Here is a 22,336-nt window from a genome sequence, read left to right on the forward strand (position 1 = left end):
GCACAAATTGATAATGCCAAAAAAAACTGTGAAAACGGGTAGATATAGCAAAAAAAAAAAAAACAAATATAATGTGAATATCATCACCGTAGAGCATTTGTGCGCTAACGGTATGCCATCAATGTTGAATAAACTTTTTTAATTAAAAAAAAAGGCACAGATTTTGTTTAAAATTGTTAAGCTGAAAAATTTGTTCATAAAAATTTTACCGTCGAGTCAAATTTCGGTCACTCTGTAAGTACAAAATGATCCATCTGATGTAAGACAATCATTTTCTGGGAAAATATGAGTATTTTGAAAACGTTTTTTTTTCTATACTTGTAGGTACTTATTTTACAATGTTTTTCAATACTTTGAACATTTTTATGTTTTTTTTCAAATGGATACATATGTTTTTTATTCCATAAATATGTAGACAAAAAACTTTAAAAATAAGGTAACGTTTGAATTTTTAATTTTTATCAATCTGTTAGCTTGCTATGACTTTGTAAAGATATTACATTTCCCCTTATAATATTTATGTCTTATGTTTTTTTTAATTTCAGTATCGTAGCCCAGCAAAAAAAACATGATAACCAGACACAATGAAGTGACAGACTTGCGGATCTTATCTACTTATTCAAACACAGTAACGGTGACAGCCGTTTTTTTTTGGATGTTACTATTATAAAAATCGAACGAATATTGATCTTAAATTGAAATCTTTATAAAATGATATCAAACGAACAGGCTGATGAAAATTAAAAAAAACCAAACGTTAAAATGTTTTTTTTTTTTGTCTACATATTTATGGAACTATAAGCATATTGTGTTCCCGTTTGGATACACAAAGTCTGTACTCCTTTTATGTATAAGGGATGAAGATAAAAAATGACCTGAGTATTGAAAATTATAGTAAAATATGTACCTAGAAGTTTAGGAAATTTTTTTTTTTAAATATTCATACTACTTACATCAGATATCACCCTCTATGTACACGGTTATATATTTTTATTATACCATTTGCTTTTGGAATTTTCCTGTTAAATTTATTGTCATGTTACAAAGGATTTTAGTGTACACATTAAACAATATTATACTGTTTACCCAGCTTAAAAAGGGTTGACAGGGAGGGAATTATTCGTATATCCTTGGAAGAGTCTACCGGATGAAAACTATTGACTTAGGACCATGTAAAAGTTACGATAACAAAATGGAGTCAATTCGTATGCGCCCCTAAACGCAACACTGTCGTCAGATACCTGGTATTCGGTATGCTGAGCAATTTGCACGGTACCCATGACCGGAGCCGGAGGAGTGGTCATCGAATCGTCTGAGCTGACGGATTGACCGGAAAACAGAGCCACCGGTTTTTTATGCTGATCGATTTTTCTCTCTCCTTTGTAGTACATAGTTCTCCACGGGTCCTGGAGTTCGTCGTCGTCGTCGTAGTAATCCTTTTGATAATAGTACCACGTGACGTTGGCCTGAGGTCGGGCGCCTCTGGCTATACACTTTACCACCAAGCCTTCGCCTTCGACCACGTAAGCCGCCGAGTTGGGGTCGGATAGGTCGCTGGTAGCGCCTCCAGCTACCGACGTGACCGTGTGGCTTTCGGAGCCTCCAGAGTCGGAAATGATTTGCACGGATAACGGGCGAACTATATGGAAAAAAAAAGTCCACAAGTAAGCGATCGCACTTCGTATAGAAATATCATACCGGTTAACAACCAGAGATGGGCAAAATGGATCACAACCCCGTTCAACCCTTCAAATTGAAGAGTTCCTCGTAATCCAGTAATCCGGGATTAATAAATCTGCCCATCTCTGCGTGTGACGCAACATAATTACCATTGATTGTCAGGTCCATGTACGAGTTAAGTATGGGCGATCCCACGGTAGCGGTCCTCACGCGGCATTCGTATCGACCGCCCATGCCTCTTTTGACCGGCTTCAACGATAACACGTTACGCGCCATCATTAATCCGTCGGAAAATCGCTTGTACTGATAGTCTAAAAAAAACGTAACGACAAAATATTAATATTAAGAACAAGAACAAAAGTATCTACGATGAGAAAAGTGACAAAAAAATCATGGAACGTATCGAGCGATTATCGCAAGCAAATGCATGGTAAAAAAGGAGAAAATTACCAGGAAAAGGTAAAGGAAGGATTGGCTATGTCACAAGGAGAAACGGGACGATGGGGTTGGATTTCAACGTACCAGTGCCCGCCGACATCGGAGATCCGTTCCACCACCAGGTGACTTGGGGCAAAGGTCTGCCGCGACCGGATTCGCAGTAAAAACGGACGGTGTTGTCTTCGTCGATGGGACCGACCACGTTGCCCGAAGTGACCTTGGTGAACTTCTTGCGGATTTGCACGTCGTCTTCGTAATCGGAATCTTCGTCTTTGACGGTCACGTCGTCGTTTTCGTCGGCAGGCAATACGCCTACGCTTATGTAATCCGGATCGACTGCGGGGCAGATAAATATATATATATATATGACATTTTTAGCATTAGAAGACACAAGCGACAGCTTGTGTTTTGTACTCACTGTATGTGGTCAAATTTATGAACTGCACGATATTGCAAAACTCATTGACTGCGGTGTAGGTGATTTCGCACTTGTACGTTGCCTCGTCAATGGCCGTGATGTTGTCCAAAACCAAATACGCTATTGTGTCGTTGGGCATGTAGCTCCACGACGTTCTATTCATACAAGACAAATTCGCGAAGGCGTTAACAAAATAATCGAAAATTGTTCATAATTAACATTTAACACTCCGGTAGTCGCCGCGTCGTATCTCGAAGATACAGCTGATAGAACGGTCTGCTAAGTTGTGTGTATTTATGCACCGGACCCACGATTATTGCTAGCTCCTAGTAAAGCGACTACTGGAGTGTTAACGGATACACGGTTGAAAGTTTAATAGGTTTGTTTACCTTTCGTGGTAGCCTTTCCTGGGCTGTGCCACCGGGACCGCGGCGCTCCATAGAAAAATCCTACTGGAACCGCGGTACCATTTAACCGAGTGCACAATACCGCATTCCAATATGCTGCGCTCGTCCAGTTCACACGGCAACAGGGCAGACTGACCGATCGGGACGCTTAAATCGCTCTTTTGTTCGCCTGATAATAAAAAAAAAAACAATCAAAATATACATGTTAATATCGTTAGCACTGCTGACAACGTGTATTCCGCTGCCGTTCAAGTCCGACAAGTGTACTATTACATAATAATATTATGATGTGTCATGTGGTGAGCGCAACCGGAAAATTTTTATATTGTACGAAACGACAACGTTAAATAACCTGAAAATAATCTGCCAGAAAATATGTCAAAAGTAACGTGCAAAACATAATTATTCGGACAAAACGCTATTATGGATTTTATCGCAGCCGGTATCAAAGATATTCTACTAATGGAGGAAAACTGTATAAAAAAAAAAAAAAACGATCAATACACATTTTAGCCAAAGCACGTGGCGCAGAGTGAATATGAACTTTGGTAATAGAGGTAACAGATTCGATTCCAAGCATATGCTATCCCCTCCCCCACACATAATCATGATAATGCATCTTTTGAAATTATAATGGATACCGTTAGGGTTGACGGTCTGTCAATTTATCGCCATAGTTACCCGTGTATCGTAATCAGCGATACAACGAAAGTATTTTACCTGATACCCGATGACTGAAATCGACTAATATCAAAGTGTAACTTCCCCTCTACACCTCATTTTTTGAGGGATTTACTTTTAATAAAAAAAAAATTACTGTAGATTCTGAGAATATTTTAAAAGGTTTAGGCCCGTTGTAGATCTACAGTCTGTCTAATTTTCACTTGGAAGGAGTAACAATTTTCTAACTTTTGGTCCAATTAAGTACCTTTTAAGTACGAATTGTAAGTTGAAGGTTTACTTCGTGTAGAAATCATGGTTTTGGGGCTCATAAAAACATTGTGAAAACCACCAAGAAGCTAAAATATATACAGAGGTACCTAAGCACTCAGGCGCAGTCATGTGTGTTCGTTTATACGGATAATAATTTAAAGACGATTTTGTAAAAAGCAAAAAAACAAATCTTGTACATCGAAGCATAGCTGATGTACTCAAAGTCAGATACGACTGCATTATAGTATTTATATATGTATATGTTTATATATATTATAAACATAATATCAACTTACGGGATATGTGAAATATTAAAAGTAAGCAAAATATAGGTACTTTCGTCTGTAGTAAATGAGAAAAAAAGGAAGAGCTAATGGACCGTCGTCTATGCATACAAGTAGTTTATTATATCAAGCGTACAGATGAGCATGTGCAGAGAATATGATATTTAGAACATCCCAGGGGATACGGATCGCATGGATGGATATTATTTTGATTGCCCAGAATTCGAAAAAGATGGATGTGAATAGTTCTGTTAACGGAAGTGAATGTTAAATAAAGCTCGTGTGGAGTACAAGACCCATCCGTGGTTATCAATAGACATTTTTAGATGATGTATGATATATTTGTTTTTTTTTTTGTATTCGTTAGGAGTTTGGGAAAATATTAGTTAAACATTTGGTCATAATTTACATCCTTCTCGTTCTTTCAAACTTCCCCATCGAACGGACGCAGAGATGGATGTGGTGATTTACAATAATTGCACGCCGGAAGTAAATGGAAAAAAAAAATGTTTAAGACTAATTTATATAGCAGGTTTTTAGCTCGAAACCGAGTATGTATTGATTTTACGATTAAGTGTTTTTTTTTTTGGGGGGGGGAGGCTTCTGAGAACACAATAACCTTTTTTTGTAACCGCGAGACCGATTACTTTTATCGGCAGTCCAATCAATCAAAAACCATATCCGGAGGGTTATCTGAAGGGGTCAAAAGATTTCGATTACCGTCTACGGTTCTTCCTTAAAATTAATTACCCATTTTTTGGCACCGCATTCTCTAAATAGGAGGAGTTTGCATTTTTTTTAGGTGTAAGTCTAGAGGAAAAAATTATAAAAATTACACCGTAACAAATATTTTATGTTATGTAATAAAAAAAGGAAACAAATAACTAGGGAATTTACAGAGACTATTATGTTCTGTTCACAAAATTGAAATGGATAACAGCTTGTTTCTCGAATGGTTCGAAACAGCTGTTGTGAGATTTGCGAGGTCCCGACATATTATTATATGAACTAAAAGTACTTATGAACAACTACAACTTTGCAACAACTTTTCAAAAGCAGGTGCACAAAAAAAAAAGACTCCAAGAACAAAAGCGGTATTATTTATAATCTCGGTACAGTTTATTTTATCATCTCTTAAACTACTAGCAACAAAAAGCACCGAAACGGCTTTGATGCTAAACTTGATTGTTAACTTCCTACAGCGCTGTTTTATACAGTTTTCTTTTTTTTTTTTTTTTTAATTAATTTTCTGTTCGGAATGCGGTATGGCCAAAATCTACATTTTTCGCATTAACCGAAAAAAAAAAATATTATTCATACTCTTGAAAAAAAAATGATGTTGGTCTAAATGATTATACCGTCGTTGACGTTAATATCAAAAAATGAAAAAAGACAAATTTTTAACAAGTAATATTCTATTTAGCATTTTTTCCGTTTTATGTGAAAAGAAGTTTAATCATTTTTAGACAAGTATAATATTATTTTTGAGATAAAAATAATTTTATTTTTTTTCGTTAGGTAGCTAAAAAAGTTAGCTTTGGGCCCATAGTCTACAGCAGGAGTATAATTTATGACGGTTTAGGACTCGAGTGTTGTTGCGTTTCATATGTTTTGTGTCAGGAGATTGATTTTGAGGCTATAAAACCGGCAAGGATATAATATTATTATTGGCATGGTATTTTGCCAATACATTGTATGTACCAAGATATTTTTAACATAAACGAAACGCCTACAAAACCGTTTACGGTGTTTACAAAAAAAAAACCGTCCGAGAAAATAAAATGGATTTTAATAAATTACATTCATATGTTTATAGCGTGCAGTCCAAGGCACGCATTTATTTATATAATATGCATAGAAAAAGCCGAGTGCGACAGTTGAATTGTATATTATTGCGAAACGCGAAAACGGCGCAAACGGAGAAACAGAATTGAGGCCATTTATTAATAAAACACATATATTAAATCCGACATGAGCAGATTTACATCCGACCACATGGTGTGCTACGGTTCGGTATTCCCAAAACCCTCGACTTTTGTAATATTATAATTGCAGTTTCCTCCAAATCCTTTTTACCCCCCCCCCCTCCCTAACCACCTCTCCACACACAAAAAAAAAAGCTCTAGTAATACATCATAAACGCTTTCTATGTCGTTCTGGCGAAAAAATGTATGTATTTAAAAGATAAGTAATACAAATGTAGGACAAATAACAGTAGTTAAAAAAAATATGTGTTCAGTCAGCTGCAGTTAGCGCTAAAAACGTTTCAACGAATCTAACTAAAAAATTACTATATAGCTTTGAGGATAATTGTTGTCAACAATGACATTATTACAGTGGAGCTGCTGTTGTTTCTAATATAATGATAATATGTTGACAATAAAAAGTTCTGACTACGTTTTGAAATAATAAAAAATAACATAACACAGCACTTTGAATGTCAACAACACTTAAACCACTAAAGTTACTCGGTATGGTCCTTGAATAGCAAAACGTCAGATTAAAATATATTATTTACTTTGATGCAAATGGCCGCCAATGGCAGTTACTTAATCTTGAAAAAAAAAATACCATCGTACTTAAAACGTTATGATGTGATATTTTTTACTTCTTTAAAAGCCGCGCAGGTTTCACAGGTTAAGTCAACTTTTATTTAGGTTCTTTGTTTCTTAAAAAAAAATGCCGATCGATAACATCTCACTAACATATTCCTAGTGAGTGGATAAAGGTGTTAAGTGCCGTTTTTTGTGAAGTAGTTTTTAGTTTGAACAAATGAAAGAGTTAGGATGTGGTATACAATTTGGCAAAGTATTATAACAGTTGGATGTGTGCATTTGAACATATAATATTAACTGAAATGTTGCCTCCTGAACTGTTTTGAAATTATCAGTTAACATTTATGTCCACTCACTCATGCAGTTATAATGGAACTGTGATATTCTTGCAAAGTCATAGCAAACGAACAGAGTTGTGTCAATTCAAACGGCACCATTTTTGTTAAATATGTATCCATTTGGAAAAAAAACCAAGTCCGTACTTCTTTTACGTGCAAGGTAAGAAAATGAATACTCTCAAAGTCCTATATCGGATTGATCACCCTGTACACATAACATCAATAATGTGTGCACGGAGAGAGAGAGAGAGTACTTAAACCGTACACCAAACTAGTAAACCAAGTCGTAACGCGGATACACTCGGCTGTAGTTTACGGCCCAAGTTTGTTCTTAGGGCGAGCCGGCTTAGGAAAACAGCCACCGTTGCGAGAACCATATTTGCACTCATTTGTTATCCCGGCCACCGAGCAAAAACTTTTACCGCATTCGACGGCGTTGTCCGTTGTAACTCTTGCGCCGCCCTCTTTTTCCTACTTCTCCACACACACACACACACATTACCGTTATACCGCCACTACTAATCACACCGGAAGAGCTCGCCTGCCAGAACAACAACAACCCTTATAACGTCCCGGTGGTGCCCGCACACCATCTACATTATGGTAATGGCTTGCACCTATACATAAGAGTCTTCGACGGGGCCCGAGGGGAGAGGTTAATTGGATTCTTTTTATTTTTTTCCCTATCCTTTTCTCCGACAAAAACTTACCACAACGGATAATGATTTCGCGGAAGAAACGTACAGGGTGTATCAAACGGCTGTAGGTTGTGAAGTATTGGACCTGCAGCGCTCTGGTAGGGTTTGAATGAAAGAGGAAGTTGTCAAGTTTCGAATGACTGCCACTAGACGTCTCTCCCGTTTGTGTCACCAGACTTCATTGTTAAGTTTGTGCGCGAAGCGTAATTCAGTTACGACTATGAAACAACTAGTGTCAGAGATATCTAGTGGCAGTCATTCGAAACTTGACAACTCCCTCTTTCATTCAAGTCTTACCAGAGCGCTGTAGGTCCAATACTTCACAACCTACAGCCGTTTGAAACCCCACCATTCTTTAGGATACACCCTGTATTATTTTCGCTCACATCTTACGGGATCTTCTTGCGTGCATTAGCCGTCTCAACAAGGAAGAGGCCACGTAATCAATCTGATGTTATCGCCGGTTTTGTGTTCCTTTAAGAAAGTAACAAAGTTTGCCCACGTCTTGGCCCCGGCACGTCAGCGGCATGCACCGGACTTGTCACTAACAACACAAACGTGTAGAGATTAATCAAAGTCAATCGGCCGCATTCGACGACCCTTTGACTGTTAATGGCGTATTCGGTTTTGGCTACCTATCCGAGTGAAAAGCTCTGACGCTGTCGTACACACACACACACACAATCGAGAGGTATATGCGGTGATAGTAAAATTCAATTATCATAAATCCGAAAGCGTTTTGAACGGAAAATTACCGGGTACGGCGCATAATAATATAATAATATTATAAATCCTGTAATGACGGCGACAGACAACCGAGGTGGATGATGTTGGTTGGCCCGAGGCGACGGCGGCGGTATTTTTTTTTATATATTATATATAATCAAATTTCCATTGCTCCTTTCGGATAACGCGATTATGATGAATATTATTCGACTTGTGTACGTTTTCACGGTATATATCACCCCGGGGCGACAATGGCAGTCGATAATGAAATTTCCAGTATCCCGTTTCCGTGGCTACGGGGATTCGATTATTTTCATATGTATATATACATATGTTCGGTTTTTACCACCGGGCCCGTTTATTGTGCGGTACCTACATAGCAGAGTGTTTTCGGATCGATAATGATCGACGATCAAGCCGGAGCCGGCGATCGGCGTTTCTGGACCGATCGAGAAGCCCGGCACAGGGTGCTGTTGAAAAAGCACACATTCGTTCCAATCAACTATCCGTACGGACAAGAAGACCCCGGGGAAGGGTCCGAAGACGTCTTACCGCCCCCTTCTTTGCACGGATTGCGTGCCAGGGCCAAACAATTAGGCTGTCGCCCGACCGGCATATGCAGGACCATCCGCGATGGTTCGGGAAAGCCCCGTATCCGGATTTCCGGCACCGTGTGTCCCGTGCGAAGAGCTCTGTACGAGGAACAAATGTCCATGGCCATTGCCCAGGTACCTACTCTGTACATTGCAAACTGCTGGAAAAGCTGTTTACTGATAGAAGCAAACATTTTATTAAACACAGTGGACAGTACCTCGACGAAAATACTCTTATTAATTCTGATTAACAAACCGCTAATTGAGGATTAGTAATAAGAAAATAGTGACGAGAGACAGATGACACGAGCACGGAATAACCGGAAGGGAACCTTCCGCAAAAAATTGCATGAGTTTTTATGAGCTTAAAGGCTGACTGCTATATTGACAGCAGAATAATACCCATTTTAAAAACATATCCGACAGAAAACGTTCCACAACAAATAGAAAGCGTTTGCATAGCTAATGTAATTTTGATAACTAAATCGGTGTTGAACGCATATACCCGGTATACTTTCTATGAATATAAATAATAGTATTAGTGTAAGAACGATTGGAAGGAGGAATACAAATAATATTTTGTTATCCTTAAGAGTATGAGATGAGCATCACAAATTGAAATTGAAGTTTGGCATGAAATATGCACGTGTGTCTTAAAGTATCAAGTTAGCCAAACTATTAAGTATTTGTGTTGCATTACAAGTAGAATTCATTGCATAAATAATTATCATTATGGACTAATTAGATAGACGAGTAGACGAAACAAAAAGTGGCTCTCAATAATTTACAGGAATTATAATAGTATATTTAAACAAAAAATGACATTTCAAAGTAGAGAGCAAATTAAGTGGCATCCGTAATGAACAGTATAAGAATGAAAATCACAAAGCCAAGTATCTTTTTAGTTTGCATTTTTAATTCAGCGAGATAACGTGTTGAATAATAATGTTTGTTACCAACTCGATTTATTTACATTTTTATTTTAAATTAGAAACTTCGGAATGAGACTTTTTGTAGCTCATTGTGATGGAAATTTTAAAAATTACCATTACAACACCCTTTTGTGCACTTCAATCGTTATAAACGTATTAAGACCATGCTGCCGTAGTAATCAAAATAAATAGTCAACGATAGATGTGCATATTATACTACAGTATAAATGTACAACATTACACAATTACTTGAAATTACTGTACATTATTATAAATAAACATCATCAATATCTGCGCCAAGAATCATATTATATTGTTTTTTTCGTTTTTGTGCATCTTGGCCAATATTATCAAGTTTGTAAATATTTATGTAGTTGTTCGGAAATCGTTCGAATAGTTTTCTCAGACAAAAACACATTAGTTTACATACAATGTCGCAATTTATTATGATAATTTTTTTTTAAATTTGGAAATTTACCAACTATCACGATATGAATCATAAGGATGTCGTTAACGAGATAGCTGCTAAGGAATAAAAAACGACAGAGGCCATCAGCGGCCAAAACGCCAACGCTTACCATTAAAATAATTATAAATAATATGTGTATACATTTTTTTTAAATAATGATAATAATAGCGATGATGAATGCTTCGAACGACGGTCGAGTGTTACAGTCACAGCTGAGCTGAATCTACTTATTTCATTGTTCATTTCGTTTATATAAATAAATATTATAAATACAGTGATAGTTATCGAGTGGGTTGAACACCGTTTGATGGCACTCTGTAATGTGGAAAAAGTTATAGTACAGCGAGGAGTCAGGTGGGCATGATAGATGACGGGAGGAACAGGAAAGTTCAAAGAAAATCTTTCTAAACTCCTTGGGGCTTCAACAATCCATCAGGAATAGCTGCCAACATGTTAGTTAATATTTGGAGAGATAAGAGATTAGTTCTGGGTTTAATCGCTTTTTCGAAATACTTTAACAGTTTTTAATGGAATATCAGGAGAGAATATTTTAAAGTTAAGAGAAATTATTTTATGTAGAACTGAGCATCACTGAATTTATTGATTGTCATCATCGATAGACATAATATAAAAGTTTTTTGATAGCATATTAATTACAGTAAAATGTTCTGTACAATGATTTCACATCTAGAATGTGGTCACACCTAGTCACGTTTTAGGGTAATGTGGTTGCCCAACGACAATTCTCTCGATTCAAGGCAACAAAGTTAATCCAAAACACATCTGTAGTACTGCGTTATTATTTCAAACCGTGGTTATAGGATTGACTTGGTCCGATTAACTTTATTACAAGCGGTTGGGCAACCGTGTCATCTTAAATCGTGCAACCCCGGTTGAGGAGGGTTCTAATATGGTTTCAGGTGGCCGCCGAAGGGGACGCGGCCAATTTTTCATCCGTGTTGGCGCCGCTTTTGGGCAACGTCAGGGACGAGCTGTTGATGCAACTGGACATGCACGCGACGCTGTACTACGAAGCCGTGAAGCTCGGCTACAAGAGGTGGTCGAGAAAACCGACAGCCGCAGCCAAGAACAGCAGTCCACCGGCAGACGACGGGTACCTCGATAGTAGGTCGGCCGTGGCGATGGAAGACGACGAAGGAGATGAAATGTGCGCGGAGCCGATGTGGGAAGAGGAAGAGGACAACACGAGTTGCGCGCGTATGCTGTACGCCAGGGACAATGCAAGCTGGAGCACCGTGGAAGCCGCGGGAAAAAAGGAGCACCACGGCCCCGCGTTTATGGCCGACAAAATCGAGTACTTGGAACGGAGGCTCGAGTGCGTCCGACGGCGGTTGGCCGAGGCCCGCCGGCGCTTGCACCACAGTCTGAGAAATTCTTTCCTCAAGGACCGGGAAGGCTTAAGTATCGCCGACGACGAAGACGATGACGACGAAGACGATCTCGCTCGTAAGAAGCCCATCAAGAGCGCGTACATAAGATCTATGCAGCAGTGGAAAACGCCCAGCATGCAAAGGCCGTTGGCAACCGAAGAAAAGTGCGACTTCTATCGGGCCATCAACAAACAGATGCGAATGGCCGTCCACGGTTTGACGGTGGAGAGAAAATGATGCAATTATTTATATTAAATATATATTATCTCCTTCTTCTAGGCGTCACAACTCTTCAAGGATTTTCACCGCCACCTTCTTCCACTCTTTCTTCCCGATTTAGTATCCCAAGTTTTGCCCAAGTCCCGGTTACCCATCGCTTCTTTGAATTTTGGCCGTCGCTTTTAGGTTCTCCACATACGTGCCCAAACCGTTTGATTCCAATTCTTGTCAATTCTCGGATCTCTTAGTTTCTTCTTTTACGCCAGCACCCCTATTCATTTTCTGGGCCGCAGATGATCATCCCGGTTTTATATTAAAGGATATTACAAGTTTCTGTTGTGCAGCCGTCGTTTAAACTGCACGGCTATTATAACTCCTATGAATATACATACATACATCCAATATAACTTACATCCAAGGGGACCCGGTAAAGGCCCATTCGGTACACCCGGTGCGGCGGTAATATATGTTCTCTGACACTTGCACACATATACACACACAGGTTTATCCGGTGATTTTCCACCGTGCATGCCCTAGCGGTTAAGACCCGAAATGAATATCCGATGACAGGTTTTTCATAAACCCATATATTATAATAACGCATTATGTGTACAAAAACGGACGTTTCATATTAATATATTATAATACACCTACCGCGTACTTTTTTTTTTATATTACTCCATTTACAATTTTTTTCTCCACCCGTCTCTTTATGACTTGTATATATTATACCCCTACTTGTTATTGTGCAGCCACTAGACGCAAACGTCTACGAGGGGGAGCTGTCGCTTTGCATTTATAATGTTTAATATAAAACGTCGGCTACTTCTCGAAATTCATGCAAATGAATCGCACAAACTGCGCAAAGTCTTCGAGACAAGTCCGCCTTTTCTTATATTGTTCGCGAGAGACGTAAAACTAAATATCGTCAAAAAAGCAACGTCGTCTTGCTGCAGTAAACTTTGTAAACATGTATACATACCTTCGGCGCAGTGAAAACTAGTACATTTTAATCACTAAAAAGAAATTAGTCGGACATATTTTAAAATAGGTATGAAACTAGAAAAAAAATGTTATCTCTGTCATCATTGATTGACAAGATTAGTTGAAGACAACAATATAAAAATTGTTCAGTGTTTATTAAAAATAATATTAAATTAATTTACAGATATTAACAACCTAGACAGTTGACTTCAAAGCTTGACCGCCATAATATACGGTGACGGCAACATGTATATCAAGTTTTTAATATGTCATTGTGATATAATAACAGCAATACACCTATTATAGTAATATACCTTGTACTAAGCAGCTACCTTATATAACCCATTAGCCCAATGAAATATTGATAAAAAAATGTAAACAGCTGATGTCTCTCTTTTATGTAGTAAACTATGATTTTTTTTCAACGCTGTATTATATTTTGATGTTTGGACAGTCGAATTCGATTCCTTTCTACAGTAAACGATGAATTATATTATAGTGTGTTTGTTGCAAAAAAATGTTAACAAAATCTGAATCGATAAAAACGGACTTGTCCCCTTTCTGCAGTTAGAGATTCAAATATATTTTGTACGTTTTTGTCCCTTTTACATAGTATTTTGTCCCTCGGGGCTTTTTGGGCTAACACTAATGGGCTCTTCGGATCTCGCCGTGTACCGCCAAAGGCCGAATAAATATATATATATATATATATATATATATATATATTTATGTATACAGGGTGATTAAACTGATGTTAGACTAGAATTTTCTTGGAAAATATGAATATTTTGAATATTGTTATTTTCTTTTACCTACTGGTATATATTTAAATACTTAGAAAATGTTTACCTTTATCCCTTATAGGTAAAACTAGTATGGACTAAAAATGTAAGCATTTTTAATTTTTAATTTACACCAATCTGTTCGTTTTCTATGAATTTGTAAAGACACGAATTCAAGATCAATATTTGTTCGGTTTTTACAACAGTAGCAAAGCGATTTGCCGTTAAATCGACAATATTGACCCCCGCCGATAGCACAGCGGTCACCGTCACTGCGTTTGAATAGGTGGACAAGAACCGCTTGTCTACAATAAATTATCTCAAACTATTTTATTGGCTACTGGTATAAACGTTTGTTTAAAAGGAATAGTAAAATATTGTAATGGTAAACATCACAGAAAAGAGTTAAGTAACGAAAAGGGTCAAATTCGTTCGATTAAATCTCTTAGTTTTGGTTAAAAAATAAACAAAATTTAAATGAGAATGAGAATTAGGGATATTTTTTTGAAATTTTTTCTAGTAAAATCGTATGACGTCAAGCAAAGTCCGTACTTGTTTTAAGTTTCTTGAGTCAAGTGTATTAGTTGAATTTGTGAATTTTTTTTAAGACCATTTGCAGCTCTTGATCCCTATTCGCTTTGCCTTATCGTTTAGTATGTGTCTTTTAAATGCTCTTCTACTTCTATTTATCTAAACTTTTTTCAGATACTAACACACGTTTAGTAGTCGGTAAATCGCTTACTGCTCGACTAAATTACAGTGGTCTAGTGTGTGCGGACAGTGTGCTTAAGGGAGGAAGACAAAAGACAAGGGTCTCGCGTCGGATCGAATCACCCTGTATACACACACACGGTGTAGATACATGCGAGCTTCTGCTGTGTGTGTGTATGAGAGCGAGCAAATATTGATTTACAGGCGACAGGGCTGCACACGGTCGGGTTGACGGCGGCGGAGGCGGCGGACAAAACGGCGTGTGTACTTATAGTACCCACCTATAGGTATTGCGGCGACTCGGGCACACATACTCGGGCAGACATGTTAATTATTACCGTTGTGCGGATGAATAATTGAAAAAAAAAAAATACAAAACAAAACGTCAATCAATCCCCGCAAACTATTTATATTATGACGGTAAAGCGTTTTCCGCGTTGAAACACTCATATCTCATAATCCAACGTCACTTCGGGTAGGTACGTCGTCCCGTGTACCTCGCCAGGTAAAATCATTTATTATGCACAACCGAACCGAACACACGATGATGATGATAATAATTAATTAATATATATGCGCCGGAAAATATATTTATACACATAGGTACCGTTGGCGGCTCGGCTGTGCGCGAGATTTTAGCCGAAGCCCCGGAGATGAATAATTTAAACCGAGAGGAAATATGATGATAGGCCGCTTTGGTTTATTAATATTGTAAAAAGCTGCAATGGAAAATATAACATGAAACGCCAGCTGATGTGTATGTGTTTTATGAGGCGACAGACCGGTCTGTCTGTGTGTATGTGTATTGTAATCATCTTCTGTACACATTTATAATATATATATTGTACAAAGCAATTTCCGTACGACATATCAACAACAACCGGAATGTATTAATTTTGTATCAAACTGTATCTCTTAAAAACAACGTGTATTTTATAATGTATAACTTTCCACGACCAACCACCAAAAATTACTATCGTTTTAATATTTAAAAATTAGCTCTTGCCAGGTCAAGGGTTAAATGGCCTGCCGAGTTAAAACCAGACAAAATTTCCACTACTTAGGACGGTGCGATTTCAATGCTGTAAAGATAATATACAAGTTCTTTGGCCACTCCACTAGGTTATGTAGAAAACGGATTTTCGATTATATGGAAAAGTTGGGTTTTAATATTGCAAAAATTTCAAGTTTAATTTGTTTGACTACAAACTGGAGCTGAAATTCGGCTTCCTACACAACACAGAAAAGTAGCCAAACAACTCGAATCTCTTTACAGAATTTAAATTGGACCATCCTATGTAGAAGACATTTTGTCTGACTTTTTGGTCTAAAATACACTAAAACCGCTTTTACCTATTTTTTTTCTTAAATGTTACATACACAAAACTCTTCTTAAAAACAAACTGCACGCAATCCCCATGAATGATGCTAAAATATTGTTTTAAAATGATTTAAAAAACGGTAAATTTTTGTTCATGTTAGAATCGTGTTTGAAAATAAAAAACAGATTCGTTTCGTAACAAAATGACTATTTTGTAAAAAAAAAAGTGACTTGCATGTTTTTACCCAGTTTTGTGTTTTTTTTTCATCGTCGTCTATGTGTAGGTAAGTTTGAATAATAACGTTTTTTTTTTTTTTTTGTTATATTTTCTCAGATGAATTTCGCCAACGGGTCCCGAAACTATTGACGAATTTGTATAAGGAATTTTGAATACATTTTTAGGCTGTTTACAACTTTGGAGGTGGTTTAACGCCCTCTTTATAACATTTTTTTGTACATTATTTTTAAAATTTTGTCATCTTACAATGAAAATGATTTGATTAAAAATTAGAAAAATAATTGCCAATTAATTTGTTTTAAATAAGATTGAATTTACATTTGCCCCTATCATATACAACTACCCCATTTGATCTTATACGGATAAATAGTTTTTACTGGACCGAACCAACATTGTCTGATTGAAATTAATTTTAGACAAGTATTCAAACAATGTAATTAGCGCTGCGTGTAGCGTTAATTATTATAATATGGAAAATGAATAAAAATAAAAAATAAAAGTGACTATAATTACTTGGCATTCAATTACCGACCGGTTTCTTTTTTCTTTCATATTAAATACGTTTTTTTTTTTAATTTCTACAATATCGTACATGCAATTATTACTGTGCTTGCAATGTTCAACGCGGCGACGGTCTAATATTATTACTTCCGGTCTCGGCCACCCCGTTTGCTCGTCGTTTTTCATTCCCACCGTTATGAAACCTAGCTATTGTTTCGGCGTTTTTTTTTTTTTTTTTTGAGAAAAATATAATAACCATAATAATATTATAACGAACTACCGACTACTCCGTGGAACAGGTGCGTCGAACAACGGCCCCAACCTAACCTACTGGCTATCATCACGTGTTATGTGTTGTTATACATTTCTCCACAAGACAGTGTGTACAATTTATGTAGGCATAGGAGGTACACACACACCACACTTATAGCCAACGCGGCCAGGGTCGTGGGATCTTGTTGCAGCCCGGCACTTCCGGCTACAAGCCTCGCACCGTCGGCCACTCGAGCAACCGCTTCGCCTCACACCGGAGTCACTGGTCCGAAAATCCTGCGGAACGGCACGACAAAAGGATATATATTATTATTATTCTTATTATCATCACTATTGTTGTGTGAGCTTGGTGTACGCACCACACCACACACACGCGTACTTAGGGATGTCGAGATGTTTCGGCGAGCAGAAAATAAAAGCCCTAAGCTTAAGTGCGCAGCGTGCCGAAAAGATCCGCGTTAAGACTTATTGCGTTCCCGTTAAAGGGGAAATGTGTTTCCGACACGGGCATTCGAGTGGTTTGTACGATGTGTTGTGTGTGTGTACCTGTATAGAGTGTAGATGTATAGATTGTAAAAAAAAAAAAAAAAAATAAACCTATACAGTGTACTCGATGCGCGAACGTTGCGTTTTATTTGCCACACAAGAACACATCATCAGCAGGACTGTGCGAGTGCTTGAAACTCTTTAGGAAATAAAAAAAAATCGAGACTTAAGTCCAGTTTTTTCAATAGCGACCGAATTGAATTGGCTCTCAATTTTAGGAAAATGCCAAAATTTCGAACGTTGAATAGGCTGCCAAAAAAATATATATACAACTCAATTGGCTCCTTACAACAAAATGTGCTTCTCAAAATATCCAATCGTCATAGACATTGCACAGCGATTTCATTCACAGCATCAACAATATGTCCTGATTGTACTCAATTGTGTTCAAGCTGATACTACAAGATTAATACAGAAGAAGCTCTGGTACAGAAAGACCACACGAAAAAAAAGTATTCGAAATAAAATACATTTTTTTAAAAATCAATATCAAACAAACGGCACGAGACATTTTTTAATTTTTTTTTTAATTTGTAGAACTTTTTTTTGGTTTCGGTTAAGCTAACTTCCTGTTAAATTAACTGCTCTGACTTTTCCAATGTATGACATTGTTATCTGTATAGAAATAGCACTATGAAGAAATATAATTCGTTTCTTTTTAACAAGATTATATTTTAGAGTTGTAAACCGAGCCTAAGTCACTTTACTTTGTTTAAATCGGCCACTATTAGTCGGTAATCTGATAACCAGCCGATTTTTTTTTTTTTTTAATATATTATGAACCGTCGAGAGCGAAAGTAGTTACAGCTCAAAGTTGAAAAAACATTTAAAGCTTTAAAATGAACTATCCAAAACTGGTCGTCGACCAGTCCAAAACGTTCAGCAAATTATTCTTAATTTTAAAATTCAGTTAGAATACACAGACGTTTTCACAAAGAAACATAACAAAATTGCATTTATTTTTCATCAAAATAATACTTAACGATATGACTGCTCAGAAATATTGGAAAACATTTAATTCAGAGCGCCAAGACGTGTAAACACAGAAAATTGAAAAAATTCACCCCTTCCCCTTTAAAATCGAGAAAAACACCCAAAAAGTGTACACACATTTCAACATACTACTACCGATAAACCTTGACATAACAAAAAAATATCATCCTAAATTTTAAACTTAAATAACTATAAAAGTAACTATCCAAATCTGGTTATGGATCAGTAAAAATGATCAGAAAATTATTCTTAATAATACTATTCATTTTTTTTTTTTTTAAAGATAACCAAAAGAATGAACAAATTGTTTAAAAAAGTAAAACAGTTAAGACCGCGGTGTTCATAGCGCAGATCAGTAAAAATTAATTTTAACAAATACCTACTAATAAACAAAAATTATTTCAATTGCCGAATCTTTGTAAAACACCCTGGATCAACCCTATTACTACAAATTAACTTTAAGCACACAATTTCCATTAGGCGCTGCATCATTTGAAACGTTATATAATAATCATTTAGGTAACACATTATTCGAGTAAAAGTTATTCGAATAATTTCAAAATCAATTATTCGGATAAAAATGTATTGGAACAAAAAAATTATTCAAATTATTTTTAAAAATGTTATTTGAAAGTTGAGTTCAATTTACAAACTATAAAAATCAAATAAATTATATATGAAAATATCGTTTTGAACAAAATTTAACATATTCTACATTTAGAAAATATTAATTACCAGTAAATACAGGAAAACAATTTTTTTTTATTAGAAACAATTATTGTGCACTACTACTACCACTCACTTACATATTATACTACTTTCTTACCACGCTGGTTAGGTCCGAACTTACTATCCACACGTTTGGCACATCGAAGCGTTCATTATTTAAAATTGATTTTATCACTAGACCCACTCAGACCATCGACCTACCCGTCCCCAGTGCACTGGCTAATACCGCGCTTTCTTACCGGTGCGCTGGTTTATATTATATTAATTTCAAACGGTTTCAAATAAATTATACAATCCCCCCGTACACACACACACACTCGACGAGGGGCTGAGTATAAATTTTTTTTTTTTACTTTACTACATTAACGTGGCGGCGGCGGCGGCGGTTTAAAAGCCTATACAATATATATCTTTATATATATATACAGACAGACAGGCGGTGGGTGCTCACTCGTTAGTTCGATCGACGACGGTGTCCCTCGGCATAACGACGGAATCACGGACCGATAAACACCCCTCGTTTTATTTCCCAGCAGCAGTGTTTCTCACAAGACACGAGAGCCCATTAAACGGTACAAAAGACACTTTTGTCGGGTAAGTAAGTAAGCATAACGGCGTTGCAAAACTTTTCCACGACGTTCTCGTGCGATTGCCAAGCATATATAACGCGCATACGATTCCACAAGGAAAACCGCATTTGAATTATTACCCTAACTAGGTAGGTAGGTAGGTAGGTAGGTAGAAGAACATATTATAATATTCAATTATCCTATTATAACTATTGCTATTATAGTATATATATATATATTGTCGAGTCGATTCGCTAACGAAATACACGGAGGCGCTATATACTCGAGACGGTTATTATTATTTTCCAACAATAAATATATTAATTAATTATTCGACGGTTAAGTACAATATCGTTGTACAACATAATAGCGCGCTATACCGAAACGAGCATCGTCGTACAACATAATAATATAATACAGACAATATAGGCTATTATTATTATTATTATAATAATGGTGAGTGTGCACTCGACCGAACCGACAGCGTTTACCGACCAAGTCGGTGCGGATAAATAGACATATTATACATGTTTTTCACTATCTATATTGTACACTTGTAATATTTTAATTGGACCTACCGCCATCATCATCAACAACGACGTTCATCATTCATACCATAGAATACCTCAAACCACTCGACGGGCTAAGACGGCAGCTTGTATTATAATTTTTGAACTATATATAGTGTGCATATTATACAATATGCACGGGGAAAACTAATGACAAGAATAACGAGGGGATGGATGATGATAATAATAATAATAGAAGGGGTTGCTTGGGCCGAGTCGAGTGGCCTCGACGGTGATTATTAAAATATACTAATTACCCGAGTGCGTTCTATGGCATATATATTACTATTATTATACCGAGGGTTATTTCAATTTTTTACAACCGCTAAAGAGCAGCGAATAAAATAACCGATTGTCACGGTCGTATTTCATTTATCATGTTTTATTAAACATTTTTCATGTCGGTTACAAAACACTAACGTTGTGGCCCCCCTGTCCAATAACCGTTGTTGGCGTTGCAGGCAATTTGTTAGATGTTTGTTTGATCTAGAAATATCATAAGAAAACGAGGGGAGGCGATTTTACCTATACCTTATGAACGCCTCGGAATAGAATTCAAAAGCGAATCAACACAACAAACAATATAGACCTTAGTGTAGCCCACCACCGTTCGACTACCGATCTGGCTAGCGTCGACGCTCATTATAATTTATTATTACTATCATTATTTCAATTGTGAATCGATGGCTGCGGTGTAGTCGAGTATAAACGGCAGCAACAGCAGCTATAAACGATATGGGATGTCGCGGTGAAGCAGGTGCTTTCTACGGCTATACAGGCACCGTGAGAGACTCTATAGACCCACGACCAGGACGACGATACGGTACGGTGAATCTACTGTAGTTATTTAATGCGGATAGGATGCCACACAACACTGTGGACTGTGAACTCTACAAGTGACGCGTGACGAACAGGACAGTAGAAGAAGAAGAAGAAGAAGAAGGTGCTTTTCCCGAGGAGTTAACAGAGTGTCGGTCGTAACAGCTATAGCAGATATTATATCCGGTGTTGTTGTACCTACTTGTACTACTACTACACGGGTATACCAGGTAACAGGTGGTTTTTATTAAATTTTTACCCGAGCCTTCCGGGACTCCTCTGTGTGTGTATTGTCCTCCGGCTATGTTTCTTGTTTTTTTTTCTCGCCCTGTTCGCATAAATCAAACGACGGCGGCGGCGGCGGTGATAATTAATAGTATTTAACCGCGATAGGTGTAATCCGCGATGGATAATAATGTTATAATAATAGCGTATACATTCCTCTGTGTGTACACATTATACGGTTGTGTACATATTTTTTTTTCCTTCCTTCCTTCCTTCTATCGTCTAATCGCGTACAACGAACGGAATGGATGAACCGTGTCTAAAATATAGCCGGTAAACCGTAAATGTATTTTTTTTTATCTTCTACACTCCACCGGTGCCGAGCAAATATAATATTATACGGAAAAACGGTCGAATTTTACAGTAGTATCACTGCTCCGTGTACATATAACAATAATATAACGTACAATATATATTATTAGGAAGCAGTAGTGGAAGGTACCTAACGGACAAACCGAGTTGTGCCGAAGAAGAAGAAGAAGGTGGTTTTTGGCAAACTGTAGCGAAACCGATTGACCGAAACCGTACAACTGCTGCACGTACATATTATTATTATTATTATTGTTGCTGTTGTTGTTGTTATTTTAACAGTAAACTCGAGCAAATAATACCGCGGCCCCGTGTATATAGGTATACAGGTAGATGATAGATAGGAGGATCGGTTAAACGCGAAACGAATTTGTCGACTCCTAAATAATTGTTTTCCTTTCGACAGCCCGATGACGTTAAATGTAGCACACTGACCGTTGTTGAGAGTTATTTCCGAACACTTCTCACGAGTAGCAGTAGTACGGCCGGTATAGCGTGTGTGGGTTGTATTGACACCGCAATTAGTGTCGCGAACAGACTTGTAGGTATAGTATTTTCGACAAATAACGATGCTATATTCAATTACACGACGGTGGTGGTGCTGAAGAGACCGCCGGGGCGGGTCA

General features: G+C 37.3%; 1 protein-coding gene across 10 annotated transcripts in view; it reads right to left on the bottom strand.

Annotated features, from left to right (window-relative positions):
- LOC126841559 (uncharacterized) overlaps window positions 1-22,336 on the bottom strand; it is a 64,625-nt gene that overhangs the window by 34,967 nt on the left and 7,322 nt on the right. For all 10 annotated transcript variants that reach the window (XM_050578135.1, XM_050578129.1, XM_050578127.1 and 7 more), the window contains exons 2-6: window positions 2,926-3,112; window positions 2,537-2,691; window positions 2,203-2,454; window positions 1,830-1,991; window positions 1,242-1,639 (exon numbers count right to left, since the gene is read on the bottom strand). In XM_050578135.1, coding sequence (XP_050434092.1) covers window positions 1,242-1,639; window positions 1,830-1,991; window positions 2,203-2,454; window positions 2,537-2,691; window positions 2,926-3,112 — 1,154 coding nt within the window. The remainder of the gene's footprint in view (window positions 1-1,241; window positions 1,640-1,829; window positions 1,992-2,202; window positions 2,455-2,536; window positions 2,692-2,925; window positions 3,113-22,336) is intronic.

Source organism: Adelges cooleyi, unplaced genomic scaffold (assembly GCF_023614345.1).
Source record: "Adelges cooleyi isolate 19-005CV unplaced genomic scaffold, UGA_ACOO_1.1 ACOO_flye_CR_arks_rails_tigmint_CR_PRNA_39, whole genome shotgun sequence".
Taxonomy (NCBI): Eukaryota; Metazoa; Arthropoda; class Insecta; order Hemiptera; family Adelgidae; genus Adelges; species Adelges cooleyi.